The 15,187-nt window shown below is 42.6% G+C and overlaps 1 protein-coding gene across 1 annotated transcript; it reads right to left on the reverse strand.

Moving 5' to 3' along the window:
• Positions 1-5,452: 5,452 nt before the first annotated feature.
• On the reverse strand, positions 5,453-11,691 carry LOC134451274 (E3 SUMO-protein ligase CBX4-like). The gene is made up of 5 exons (XM_063201610.1): positions 11,460-11,691; positions 11,196-11,239; positions 10,559-10,624; positions 8,977-9,043; positions 5,453-8,775 (listed from the first exon to the last, which is right to left on the reverse strand). The coding sequence occupies exons 1-5, from the start codon at positions 11,526-11,528 to the stop codon at positions 7,147-7,149; spliced, it is 1,875 nt and encodes a 624-aa protein (XP_063057680.1). The 5' UTR covers positions 11,529-11,691; the 3' UTR covers positions 5,453-7,146.
• Between the last annotated feature and the right edge of the window lie 3,496 nt (positions 11,692-15,187).

A 15,187-nucleotide genomic window follows, 5' to 3' on the forward strand; every position in this document is an offset into this window, starting at 1 on the left:
TAAGAATCTTTCTTTTGATTGTATGATTTCTAAAAAGGCGTTTGTGTTTGCATAAAATCGCACGGGTACTTTTTATCAAGGCTAACCGTTGCACCAAAATGGTTGCTGTGGCGTAGGAAACATTCTATAAAAATATCCGGTTGAATAGAATTTAGAATCCCAACTAGTTACATTGTTCTTCTACCGGACGTCTCCCTTGAGGTGATACATTTTAACAGTTTTGAGATTTCCTCGCCTCGCTCTCCAGCCAAACAGCGAGGAAAGCGGGATTCTAGATAACGCTTTCTCTCAAAGTTGTTTGTGGAAGTGGTCAAAGGAAGGATGATTAACTGATCTAATCCTAATCAGCGAGTTTAGTTTTTTAAACTGAACTTTTATCGCTAGTCAAAGGTCAGACAAAAGTGGACATAAAAGAAACAAAAAAGAAAAGGAAGGCATACACTTCGGGTGTCGGACAGCTCTTGAGGGTCAGCCTAATAATGGCTACTAAATCTATAGGTTTTCACACATGCTCTGAAAATTAGTCTACATGTTTTAAAACAAATTTGTATTTATTTTTTTGCAATCCCCAGCTTTAGCCCCCATATATTGAATATGTACACAGCTTTGGCGCATGCCTGTTCTACGCGAGGAAACAACAAAATTAATCTAACAAATCATTTCAATAAACAGAAATAAAGGCTTCAGTCAGTGTCTTTTCAAGCGGTTTGTTTTATTTGGGAGGAAAGGCTATTAGCTGACCGCAGTGGTTCACACATGCGTGCTTGGCATGTTTAAATACCCCTTGCAATTAAATCAAGGTTTACAAGCTATTTTCCTGCCTGACACACATTGCCTTATCTCTATATACACATGACATAACCCCTCCGCACTCATTTCTCTTTCTAAAAAAAGGTAATCTAAAATAGAATACGGTCGGAATATATATATTAAGATATATATAGATAAAGCCTTTGTTCATGCCCAAAACAAGACCATCAGAGCCGATAACGTCCAAACCACTGCCTATGGCCCATCATCAAGTTCCAGGAAAATCACCTTAACTGACGCAAATATTTGCGCAGTTCCACCATGTTGCAATCATCTATACCTGGACTTAGCCTATCATTAGGGAGGGTGCCAGCGTTGTTTTTTTTGTTTGTTTGTATATATGTATGTACGTTTTTTTTTTTTAATCGTTGTTGATGTTGTTTTTAACAGTTATTTATTAGGCCTACGTTTAAATCACATGACGCACATGAGAACTGGGAGTAGCTTCATTTATAATTATAATTATGTTTTCCAGTTATGTAGGCCTAAAGCTAGATAGTTTTTAAAGCAGAGATAGGCTATTATTATTATTAATAGGCATAATAATAATTGTTATTATGGCATTATTATTATTATTATTATTATTATTATTCGGCTATTATTAGAGAATACTGTGAAATAGCCTACAATGAATCACTCATTCAATACTATGAATCAGTTAACAAGTAAGATAACTTCACAATCAAATAGCCTATTTGACGTATCAGACAAAATACAGGCAATTTCGTCATTCCTTAAAATATTAAGATTAAAGATGTATTTTCTATTGATAATACATTCTGATTTCATAGTTATTTAAAAACAATACCATCAATTGTGCCATCAATAAAGCAACAATAATAATTTAGTTCGTAATAGAATGTAATTTATTCCAAGAACATGTTCATTGTGTTATGATTCACTACAGCCTATATCATATTACTTCAAATGTCATAAGAGTTCAGATACAATTAGCGTGCTGACATGAATCGTCTAATTGTTGGCACAGATGTGGCAATTTCAGATGCACTGCCCAGAGACGTTTGAGGATGAGGGGATTACGTGCCTGATGGAATGAACGAATGAGTTTGTAATAGTCAAGGAAGAAAAAAACAAACCTTATGTTATACACATGGCGACTGACTGCAGGCTGCTTTGCATGACGTGGTTCCTTATTATATATGACGGTACATTTGTTAATTTGGACATACCTGTATAACCTATTCAGGTAACCTGATAGTTCCACAGCCTGCCCAAACATTTTATCAGAAGCCTCTTCACAGACGTTTTACCTATCGATGACTCGCTGAACTGTTCATAGGTTGAGATATTATGTGACAATAAAAAATGTAGGCTACAGGACCAAGATATGGGCAGTTTTTGACGTGCTATCTCTCTTTATTTTGTTCCTGACTGCACGCTCAAAGATTATACTTTATTAGGCTATTCAATTAGTAGGCTATTAGGCCATTCAATTGATTAGTATTGGGCCATTTTCTCGTGGGCTCCTTGTGTATTGCGGCAGGTAAATGTGCTGTGGATTTGCATTCAAAGCGCAGCGAATATAGCCTTACTTAAATTTAACTGATCGGACTTTGAAGCACCATGTTCTCTTATAAACGATCGTTCTTTCATGGGCTGTTCGGTATGGTTTTGCATTTCAATAACTGGGGGAACCGTGATTCGCAAGCGTGCAAATAAGCGTCCGAGGACAAAGGAACGCCGTGTACCCATCCAGATTGCCCAAATAAACAACCTTTTGCCACGTTTTTGTCTAACATTACAATCCTTACGGGGTGCCTTAGTTATATTAGATGGTTTTCCAATCAAAATTGTTCTAATGCCTTTACTGCACCACGGGGAAAGACGGCGAGAAACGGACTCCTTTTATGGTATGCCACGCTATTGGTTTCGGCACGTCTGCACTGCAGTACCGGGTACAGCCGTATATGGGTGCGCGGTAGACATGTTAGAAGATTATTGGCTCTCTCGTTTCTGGGCAACCGCCATTATACCACAGCCTACAAGCAAAGCATGCAGGAGAGGAGAGCAGCTCGATTTATAAACAGAAATAAACAGAGCACGCGGCAAAATAGCTGCCTCGCGTGCATGCGCTCGCTATCGCGCGCGCGCGCGCACACACACACACACACACACACACACACACACACCTCGCCCCCCCCTCTCTCTCATTCTCTCTCACTCACTCACTCACTCACACACACACACACACACACACAAACGCACGCGCGCGCGCGGCTTTTAGGGTATGCATGGGCATGCAGTGTCGACTCATCTCACCACACATTCAATCCATCAGCAACAGCCCATCTGGCCATGCCACGATGCATCTGGGTATCTCACCTTCCACAATACCTGTTTGTGCAACACTCTGCCCTGCAGTCAGGCTACTGGACAGACCCACTGCCTATTATACTTGTGCATAGACTTGTAACTTGCGCATGCACTTGTGCATATACTGACCGAGCAATTTTCCATGTCATATCAACCCTATTTAGAGCAACCAAATGACAGAAAATGGCTTTTACAAGCTGGGGGGAAATTTTCTTTTTTGGTGGGGAGTATAGGCCTATAGTCAGTATTACACATCCATCTTTCCTTTATAGCCTATGTCAAACACAGAAGTTGAATTGAAGTGGTTGGCTTCCGCGTCTTATTAAAATGACGGATTTTCTAGCAATTGGAGAAAATGTACATGGTAAAATGTAAAAAATTTGGCCGTGCCCGCGTCGTCAAAATAATGCACCGTTTTCACCACCTGAAGTCTCTCAGACTTAGTCCAAATAGGCTACAAGCAGAAAATATTAATTAACAGCAACGAAATGGAGATTGCCTCTCTGAGAATTGGAGACAGACGTTTTCACTAGGGTTATGGTTAACTAAAGAAAGAAAGAAAGAAAGAAAGAAAGAAAGAAAGAAAGAAAGAAAGGACCTAAAACTAAAACGTCTTTGATAGTCTGAACTACGAAACTGCTTTAAAATATATCAAAGTCCATCATCTTTGTGGAGAGGTGTGTGTGAAGAATTTGTCATTTTGCCAGTGCGTTTTTGAATGACATCTAACCCGCTAAATGTAGGCCTATCTGATAGAAATGTAGGCAAACTAATTCCAAGTATGTCCTTATAATTTCGTCGGCAAAGCCAGCGAACAGGGAATTTTATACTGCCAGTCTCCATGGTTCTTCCACTACGATCGCAAAAAAGGCTGGATAGGCTGCGCGAGACAGCCATTTTCTCTCGTCTGCGAGGAGAATAACCTACTTATCGAATGCAGCCGCGCGGCTGAAGGGAGATCGGAAATGGTCGATGAGGCTCGCTCTAGGGTGGGTTCGAGCTTTCATCGTGCTGTCTTCAGCCCACCCAAAGCGACCGTGTAAATACGTTTCAAATTAGAAAGCATCGACTATTTGTAACACTGATGATACCGCTGGTGTCCGCCATGTTAGTTTCTTATACTAATTTATAGTTCGCCGGTGAATCCTCGCTTACTTAGCCTACTTTATCCCACCCAAGAAGTTCAAATTCCACATAGAACTTAACGTACATATATTCAGCTTACTGAAAACATCTCAAACCCAATGCGCCTAGTCGTCCTTGTGTTAAATAGGACGGAATACGCTACATGCCCTTGTCTAATCCACACCTTCCAAAATGTCAAATGTTTCTCTTACACTACAGATAATATTTATTTGGACACTGAGTTTGACTGAGCTAAATGTGGAGGTTATTAAATCATCAGTCAGATTTGTGGGAAGGCTAACAACTTCCCAATTTCTATCTTAATTTCTTGAGATGGGTATTGATGCAACACGTTTGATCTTTTTTACAGCCTATTTTGCACTCAACTTCTACACGACCGCTGTCATCCTCGCCAAGGAAGGAAATGTTTTGCGGACAGGTAGGCCTAAGTGTTTGAATTCGTGTATTTTATATCCGAGTGAAAAATTACCTGCCAGCAGAATTATGAAACAAGTAACAAGAAGCTTTTCAGACGCATTTGGATCATGCATGGGCAGTTAGTGGACATGAGCGGTATAGGAATGTAGATTCGGCATGACTTGCAGAGAAATACGCATTATCCAACTATAGATGTAGCCTAAAAAGAAGTAAAACTATCATACACACTCTTTCAGTGAGTGTATAATGTAGTGTGACTGTTACTATTTGTGTGTGTGTGTGTGTGTGTGTGTGTGAGAGAGAGAGAGAGAGAGAGAGAGAGAGAGAGAGAGAGAGAGCTTTCTTATGATTGGCACCTTCTTGGCAGCCTCTATGAGCTGGTTTGTGAATGTGTATGTGTAGGCTACTTGAAAGCACTTTAAGGCACTTTATAGTTGTGTTATTGTGATATAAATACGTTTCGATTGTTTGATTGATTGATTGGGAGCTACGCTTCTTAAACCAAGACTTACAGAGTTCTATCAGTTAATTTTGGACGGGGAAAAAACATCTTACTGGTAAGTTTTAAATCAATGTCTGAATGGGTGTCCGACTGCCATGGCCGATTTTGAGGTATCAAGAGCGCGCGCGCGCACACACACACACACACACACGCACACGCACGCACTAAGCACGCACAGACATCTCCATGTGTTTGACATAGACTATTGCATGCAGTGTAGGATATATCGATTAAGACACAATATGCAGTATTTCAACATTTTTTTATTGCGATTGTTTTTTTGTTTGTTTGTTGGTTTGTTTTTACAGGAGTTCCAAGCAACTTTTTTTGTGTTCAACAGAACTACTGACTTTGTCCAAACTACAGAATCAGTCACAATTCATCTTGTGTACCAAGTGCTGACACTGCCATTGTTAGAAAACGTCAACGGTATGGCTACATATCAAGCGCAATCAGTGACAAATCGGGACATTGCATGTTCGGGTCTTCAAAGCCCCACGCGGAGACCCCGTGGAACATAACTTCACCGACATGACAATACGTTGATCAATGTTGATCAGCTTTAACAGCAGAAAATGTACTTAACAAAACTCAAACATTGCAGACGCTGTAAAGACGGATCTTAGACAATTAGCAACGGAATGTACAATTCATGTTATACGTCGTCTTGTGTTTACGTTAGAGGGTCAAATTAAGGCACTGACTAGAGTTAAAACGGACTTCTAAACAACAAAAGCATAAATTAATATGAAGGGACCATCACTAGGTTAGAATTCACATCTATAGCTTGAGAAATATGAACTCCAACAGGGGCATGAGTAATGAGCAGAATCTCTTGTAAGAGATTTGTTTCGAACCTTTCAGAAACAAACAGCAAACAAATAATGTTGTATAATCTCTCATTACTCTAGCTTTAGAGTTTAATGGAAGCATCTAATATCTGGTTTAACACAGTTCTTTGCATTTCTGAACCTAAAATACATGTTTTAGACTAAAACAGGGTTGTCAACCTTTGCCAACCCCTTACATAACAAATTATCATCTTCACTGCTTGACAAATGGTCACTCCTTAAACTCTGAAGAACAGTGCAAAGTGCATTGTGATACCAAGGTCCTTCACGTGAGCTTGTGCATGGAATCTGTAGCCACCAGGTCTCTATCTCAGTTTGATATCATAATAATAAAAAAAAGCTCTCAGGTGTTGTTTCTCTACCAGATGTGTCAATCCTCAGATTAGAAAATAACAATTCCTTTGATTTCACCCAACCAGCTCTCAATAACATGATCGAAATGAGTCCTTGAGACAGGTGAGCCGAGTTACTCATTCAAGTCACCTGTGTTGGAAAGAAACCGTGGCAGGGTTTTGTAAACTTCTGAGCTGGGGTTTTGACACCTCCGTTCATTACTTTGCATCTTCACAGGCTATAGGCCCTACCCATGTGCCCACAAGCTAAACCCATGTGTAAGTGTCCAAACACAACTGTGATATCACACAGACACACACACAGGAAAGTGGATAAAGCAATGGGCTCCTTTCCCCTTTTCTGATGACTTCTGATGACAGCGAGCTCAAAACGCAACACAATTAGGAAATAACAAGTGACGGAACACTTTACACAAGTGCTTTATGTTAAAATTGCACCAACAGCCTAAACACAATGCAGTGAGTTGACTGGGTAAGAAAATATCCATCTGGGTCAATCACACTGTAATTACCGGCAAGGTGAAATAATAATAAAAAAAGAATAAGTATACAAAGTTATGAGGACAAACAAGATTTTTTTTCTTTTTTACATTATAACCAAACTCTTCTGAAAATATCCTTTTTTCTCTCCAATCCCAATATACATTTGTACACATTTACAAAAAAATCCCCAAACAAACCAAAATAAACGGTCAGTAGTCTTCTTCATGTAGTCCTGAAATCCAGCCACGTCTCATACCATGACATACTCCTTAAATGTCACGGTGAGACAATTGGCTGTGACGTCAGTGATGATTATGTTCCCAAAGAAAGGCTTAAAGGCCTGGGCGGTATCCTCCCCGGCCGGCACTAAGGGTGCTGACGTAGGTGCTGTTCCTTCTGCTGCTGCTGCTGCGGCTGCTGTTGTTGACACTGCCGCAGGCTCAGCCACAGGTACTACCTCCGGCGTGGCACTTTGGGGCACCTCCGGCGTGGTGGCGCTTTGGACCATAGCTAATCCATTCCTCTCCTGTCTGGACCGCACACAGCTCAAGTCCATGGGCTCCTCTGGGTTTGAGTGCAGAAAGTTATAGTCCGACTCCTGCCCGTTGGTGGGACACAGCTGCTGGCCTGTTAGATCCACAGAATGGCCCGCAGCTGGAGAGGTAAGTGGAGAGGGAGGCACCACAGGCACACTGATACTCCTGGCAGCCAGGAAGCGCTTGCCTCCCGCCTGCTCCTCGCCGTGTTCCGAATGTCGCCGCTTGTTGGACGACGATGAGGAGGACTTGTGCCGAGAGTCTGTGTGTGTGCCATTCAAGGAAGATGGCATCAGCGTACCGTTTGGGAGCCAAGGGTTCGTGGCGGGCTTGGTGGTGGTCAGCTGCAGTGGCTGATCTCCACCACCAAGCTCCTGAGCACTTTGGGATTCATTGGTTTCTGCTGTTGTTGCTGCTGCTGACTTGTCTGTTGTAAGAGAGGCCTTTGGTGAGTGGTGACCATTGATTGTCTTTGTATTGTGGAGCTCATGGGCCTTCTCTTTGCTGCTCCTCTTGTGAGGTGCATGCTCTGCTGTGGGCCCCTGCCTATGCACCGTCTTTTTCTTATCCAATGTCAAGTTATCCACTTTGTTATGGTCTCCGCCGGACAGTCTGTCAGCGTCTCCCGAATCGCCGCCATTCTTGATGCGTGCCGCCTGCGTGCCGTTCTCCATGTACTTGCTCATGACAATGACGATACGTCCGTTTTTGTTTTTGTTCTTGACAATCTTTAGTTTGCTGCTAATCCCATTGCGAGGCTGCTGATCGCCGCCGCCCTGGTGGTCCTTGGCAGGCGAGTTCACTTTCACCTCATTAGGCTCACCGTTGTTCCCGCTGCCGTCCAAGATGGCGGGGAGCTTTTTGAGCTCCATCGTGATGTCCTTCACTTTGCTCAGGCAATCGTCCTGGGAGTCCTGCTTCCGCTGCAGCCACCTGTGCTTCAACGGCGGGGGGTGTTGTTTGAGGCCCCCCCAGCCGAGAGCAGCAGGAGGGGGCAGCAGGGGTGCAGGTGCAGGTGCAGGCGACGCCTCCAGAGGCACTTTGGGCACTTTCTGGGAGGAGTACTGAGAGTCGTACATTTTGGGGTCGGGCTGGTAGTGGTGGTGCTTCTTGCTGTTGAGCTGGTAGTAGAACTTCTTCTTGCCGTTGAGCGTCTGCTCTGCTGCTGCGGCCTGGCTGTCTTTGCTGTTGGGCTGGTACGGGTGGTGCTTCTTGCTGTTTAGCTGGTACTGCTGCTGCTGCACCGGCTCCACTTTGTGCAGGGGCTTCACCACGTCATCTAGATCTAGAGATGTTTCTTGGAGGCCCGAGAGGACACTTGATCTCCTCGCAAAAGAGGGAAGCTGCAAAAGAAAAGAAAAAGGAGAAACACGTTCAAGAAGCATGTCTGTAACTTTCGCTGAAATTGGTTTTCTTGAGAAAGAGGATGTTTTGGAGTCTGAGGTGACATTGCTTATAATTTGATCTTATTTCTTTAGCCTGTGATCAGACAACAGAGTGCAGTACATTTTTAACTTTGTGCTATAGACTGTTCTTTATCTTACCTGTACCAGCAAGTGCTTGGGTTTGGGTCCTCGTTTACGATAACCAGTCAACTGCTCTTGTCGCTCCCTGTAATAATAAAAGATACAATAAATGACAGCGCACAATAATCTTTCTGATGACACCTACATGAACATGAAAATCAGTGTTCGGTTCACAAACAGTATAAATCTTGTTTTCTGTAACAATCTCATACAGAAATTAGTAATGTTTTGCAATACAATTGTTCAAACAGTCTACAATTTCTAAATGTGTAGATTCCTTGTGTGTAGTTCTGGTAATTTCTTGTCTTGTCCAATTGCTGGGTCAAATCCAAACATAGTAATTTTCTGTCCATGAAGAGAACATGTGCCCATGTTGGCAAGCACCAAAAGCAATTGCATATCTGTTTACATCAGTAAGTAGCTGTAGCTATTCTGGTCACATTATAGCCATGTGCAATTTGTCTATTTTCAGAAAATTAACATTATTTCCCAAGGGAACAATGCAATTAACCACAACAAAATGTTCTCCTGACAGACGTGAATGGTGGAAAAACAGGCACAGATACGTAGATGCAGTGCCTCAGTTGTGTGTGGGAAAGTAAGTCGAAGTGTCAACATCCTTGAAAACACAGAGCTTCTTTCACATAGTAGTGGTTAACTCCCATCTAAGGGAAACATAGACTCTGTCCCAACAAACATCTTAGTCCTGATAGGCCTACACACAAAATTGAGATTCCAAGCTGTGAATGCACTGCAGTCCACACTTAAAAGATTGGTTTATTTTAGTGTTACATCTATTAGCATTAATACATAGGCCTACTATGTGCTTGTATAAGTAACTTGTAAGGTATGTACTAAGCAAAATCAAACATTTGTTAGGCAAATTCGCAAATGTCTTGTTCATGCACAATAAGGGATTTATTACCTATTTAACCTTCCTAAGGACCTAGTAAGCCTTAGCGTTTGCTTAGTACCTGCCTTACAGGTTACTTGTGCAGGCATTAACATTGTATGTAGTGCTAATAGATGTAGGCCAAACACTAAAATAAAGTGTTACCAAAAGATTCTGGGGCATAAGTAGGATTTCTGCCAGCTAACACCTCTCAATTTAAGATTGGTAATACTTTCTTTCACTATCTTCTTTAGTGTAACCAATACATATTTGTATGCAATTAGCCTACATAATCTGATACACTGTTGTTAAGTAACCAAAAGATTATATCGTGTCAAAGGAGCAACCTGATGTTGCAGTTCATTTTTATTTCCAGATGCAGTTTATATGCTAATTTGTCTGTCCTTTCAAACATCTGCTTGGGGGCTAAATAATATCTTTAATGTTGTATGACCAGACTAATGCATCTGACATTAATTTGGATGGCCTGGTCGTCTGCGCTGAAAACCGTGAAGCAGGAAGGCCTCTTTTTGGCACAGCCAGCACCGTTAGATTGTCACTTGGACTACACGCATGCGCACATCCACCCCGTGCTTGTGAGAGGGAGCACTGGGGGCCGTAGCCTTGACAGCGCCACCCCTCCTCCTCGCTCGCTCGACGGTACAAGGTCAGCGCAAATAGTCCTGTCCGTGCATCCATATCTCTCACCTGTTTTGGAAAGCCACAAGAAGTCGTGGGTCGAGAATGTTTTCTTCCGGCTCCCACGTGTTATATCTAGGGGAAATGGACAGACGGAAGAAAGAGACAGATTAGATGAGGGAGGGGGATCACGGGCGCGAGAAAGAGAGGCAGTGGTGGTGCACGAATGTCAAGAGACACTCGTGGTAACAACCTCAAATGCACCGTTCAGAATGGTTGTTCTTCAACAAGAATCGTCTGCATCCTAATGCCGAACAATTTCTTGCATGATGACGTGCGTATTTTAAACACACGGCTACACAAATAAGCAAAATACTGTCCATATGTGTAGCCTAACATACAATGCACATGGCGTCGGGTAGACGATGCATTATATCGGTGTATTCAATGTTATTAGTAAACTGAAACTGGAGAGCAAGGTTTCAGATTACGTTTACTTGTGACGGATCTGGTGAAACAAAAGTAAACAAGCGTTGGTATTTCTTGCAAACATACACACGCGCATTATATGGCGCGCGTACAAGCCATCACGCACTCTGTACTCTAAATCCTGCTAAGTCCACGTCGTTGTCGTAGAAAGGCTTTTTTCCCCATAAACGCAAGCATCCAGTGGGGCATATGTAATGTTGGGGAAAACACCACTTACTTCGGAGACCACCCTCTCCACTTCACCAGGTATTCGAAACGGCCCTGCGAAATAAAGACAGAGGAGTGTTAATAAAAGGAGGAAAACAAACTTTGGAAAGCTCCTTCGCACACCATCGGGTTATTTTACGCTCGGTTATATTTCCATGTAGTACGCAATTCAAAGCTCCTAAAATAACGACACACTCCGTTCTGGATACACTGCGCACACGACGTGAAGCGAACCAGTGTTCCAATAGGCTGGAAATATTGTGCACACTCAAACCTTTCTGATCCGTCTCTTCTCGATGCTCTCCACCGCGAAGACGTGCTCTCCCGCGGCGGGTAGCTCCATGGTTGGTGCTCTTGCAATGCTGAGTGCACCAGGAGTGGAAGCACGCTGGTCAAACGACTCGATGGTTATTTCCCTCTTTAAAACAAAACATGTGTACTCTTTTTTTTAGTTGGTCGGACTGCCTTCGGTCACCCTCCTTCACTCGGTCGCGCTGCCTCCCTCTTCTCTCGACTGGAGTGTGCAGTGTGTGGGATAAGTCCGTGGAAAACAGTTCATGCAAATGACCATTGACGTGACGTCAGCCAGAGGAGGGGAGGTTCGAGGGTGGCAATACTTTGTTTTTTTCCTCTGCTTTATATTATCATTTATGTGATGCGTTATTGCACTATACACAACTCGTCAGAATCGTGTTGACAGTCGTCCATTTTAACACAGTAATGTGCTCCGGTATCCAAAACGACAATGACCAACAAAGCATGGGGGTAGCCCATATATTCCATTAAAACACTTGTCCACCCACTGGGGAAAAAAACTCTTTGACAAACGACAGGGGCATTTGGCTTTTTGGCGCGTATGCCTTTTCGCGCGTATCCCACCTAATCGGGCGAATAACCAAATGACGATATTGGAAGCTCTCCAATCTCAAATAGGCCTTTTAGATAGTGTTTCAAGCATGCTGATGCAAACAGATCTTAACCCATAGAGTACTGCCATAATCTGAAATAATGAAGCAGAATGAGATTTGGGAGTCTGGAAGTCTGCAAATTAAAACTGCTTGAAGGACAGCGGGGAAGAGAGTGCCTTTGAAATGGGTCACACGTAGCCTCTCCATATAACCTGGACAGAAAACCTGAAGTGGACAAAGCGTCTATTTAAACACACTGTCATACACAAAATGTATAAACACAGATGGATAATACGGTGTTCTACACGGTAGTCCATGGGCTACAGAATATGTAGGTCATATTAAGTCTGTGTTAAACCCGCAGGCGTTTCCTAAAGCGCGTTTATTTGTGCCATCTGAATTCTGACGGGCACCAGCTGGTTTCGCACTTGGCAATTCTGCCTCCGTTGCAGTTTGGCGCATGAACACCTCGGGGTATAACCCTCCTTTATTCCGCATCGTTGCCGTTTCAGACATTTTACTACCGATCATATTATTACATTTCATTTGCTAAGCCATGGAAAATCAACTATGTGCCCTTTAGGAAGGCTTGGACACGACGATAGGGGAAAAAAACGTTGGCTGTGTTGTGCACTCGGCATTCGCACGACACAGAAACACCCCAGTGTGCTCTGAAACAGTCGTTCACATGCTAAACACTATACTTATCTATTGTTTATGCATCTAAAAGCCCGTTTGAATTATAGCGTGTCATAAAATAACCAAAGGAAGGGAAGAGAAAAAACAAGTTCTCAAAAAAATTCAGCACTCGAGGGGTTAAACCACCAGCGACTATTCAGGCGGCAATCCTCAGCCTATTGCAAACAGGCACGACTGCCTTTCCTTATAAGGGCATGAGCAGAAACGGCTGGGAAATATCTGATGAAGTCTTAACGGCACTGCCGATTTTATGCTTCATTATCGCTTTAGCTGGGATGATAAGTATGTGAAGGGTTAGAACATGGAAAGTATAGTTGGCCAACTGCGTTTTTGCATTGTTGTTCTCCTTCAACAGACGTGGGCTTGCTTGAGATTCGTCGTCGCATGATCCCAGTGCAACACAATTACATGTCAAACCATAGGCACCATAGGTTTTGAACGATAGATTGGTTGTATAGATCATAACACAAACATGGTGAAATATATCATGGAATACGCGTTATGTGTGAATATTTGGAAAATAGTCTACACTGATACGCCTGTTATTTGGAAGGAGTCTTGAGTCCCCTTCAGTTGACCTTAACAACGCACAGCTCGCACTGTTGAGATCTGATATGGCCATAAAACATTGGTGCGTAAAGACATTGCCATGGCATGATCTTTCAAAGGTTTATGGCGAATGGCAATATATAGCCTCTAATGGCGCCGAGGCAGACCGTGGCAACACGGTTTCTAAAATGGACACCTCTGAAAGTATTTTTCTCCACTCTACAGCAGGGTACAAAGCTCACGTGTGTTGAGGTTTGACAGAACACAACGCACGTGTATCCGTCACAACACTTTCACTGCTATTAACATGCCTTCTCTGTGGGGAATAGACACACATTAACAACAGTACTTCTCTTTCACTGTTATGCCGCATCGAAGTTATACAATTCAATGTAACTACGGAAGAGATAAGCACAAGGGGGGAACCACGGTGAAATCCACCAGGTTAGATCATGTCGCTTATAAAGGGGTTTTCTTTTTCTACAACGGAGTCGACAATTCTTGCGAACTGCAACACATATTTTGGGAAAATAGAAGTTGCCGGACATTGCTTTGGCTATCTGATATTGTGGAAGCAATAGGACCGACCGCACCTGTTCCCCAATACCAGGGATACCTGTTGGTCCTAACCCTAAGTCAAACCTTTTATTTGCTCTCCCTTCCCAAGGAAAGCCTGTTCTATTACCGAGGTCATCTCTCACACATAATGTGTTCTCTTCACGAAGCACGACACTGATATTGAGAACATTTTTGTCTCGTTTCTCGTGGTGGTAATTTTCCTCAAGTGACATGGACATCTCTCCTCCTCACGCATCGACAAGTTGGTGATTTGAGGAACTAACAATCTAAAAGATTTTTTAAATGGTTACCTACGAGCTGTTCTAAAATGCCAGACAGTTCAAAGTCTGTAGCCTACTGTATTCCCGTTACAGAGATATTTTCCCGCAACCCACACCGAATTTTCAGAAACCTGTACACGCATTTAAATTGGTGAAACTATAAACGCCAACAACTTAGGAGAAACTTGGACTGGTTTTAGATCTATTTTTCTAAAGCCTACACACGCAGTGCTGGTAAAGTCACTGACACACTGTGAGAGAAGTGAGTTTTAAAAAAAAATGTATAGGCTAGCCTACATAACGAACATCGTGAGTCCTGAGAGTGTAAGATATGATGGGATTTGTGACAGGATGCTGACTCTATTGAGTCTACAAAAGGGGGAGTGCTGTGGGGATTTGGTATTGGGCATCATCATGTAGATGTCTATCATTTGTTGTAGATATAATTCAAGTCATATTTACAGACACTTGACCATCATTGATGCCAACAGGAAAACATAACAAACAAGGATTCAAATGAAAAAGGGGGTAGGCTGATATAAAGACTGGGAAGACTGGAATTCACTGAATGAAGGAACACTGAATGAAGGCTCATCTACAGTATGAAAGGGAAAACTTCATACAGACTATGATCTACCAGGAAGGAAATATTTATGAAAGTCTCTTATATGGGTCAGGTATGAGTAAGTCTGTATCCGAAAGTGAATGTCTTATAGTGTGAAAGGACCGTAGTAGGCATGAATTCCCCTGACTCTCCTGGTATGAGATATGGGCTTTTAAAAATTGGTTCTTGTCTCAGCTGAACAAAAGTGCCGAAAGGTAGTAGGTCCATCTATTGCACATCATGAATCTCCTTGGGTGTTTTATTCCATTCGTTACTCATCTCATTTGTGAAACTGTTAGGCGGTAGCTCAGTTGACAGTCCCCATACCAAATAACATACATAATAATGTATAATTTGTTTATTTTTGAGAGGTGTGATACACACCCCAACATAACTAAAGACA

Source organism: Engraulis encrasicolus, chromosome 1 (genome assembly GCF_034702125.1).
Source record: "Engraulis encrasicolus isolate BLACKSEA-1 chromosome 1, IST_EnEncr_1.0, whole genome shotgun sequence".
Lineage (NCBI taxonomy): Eukaryota > Metazoa > Chordata > Actinopteri > Clupeiformes > Engraulidae > Engraulis > Engraulis encrasicolus.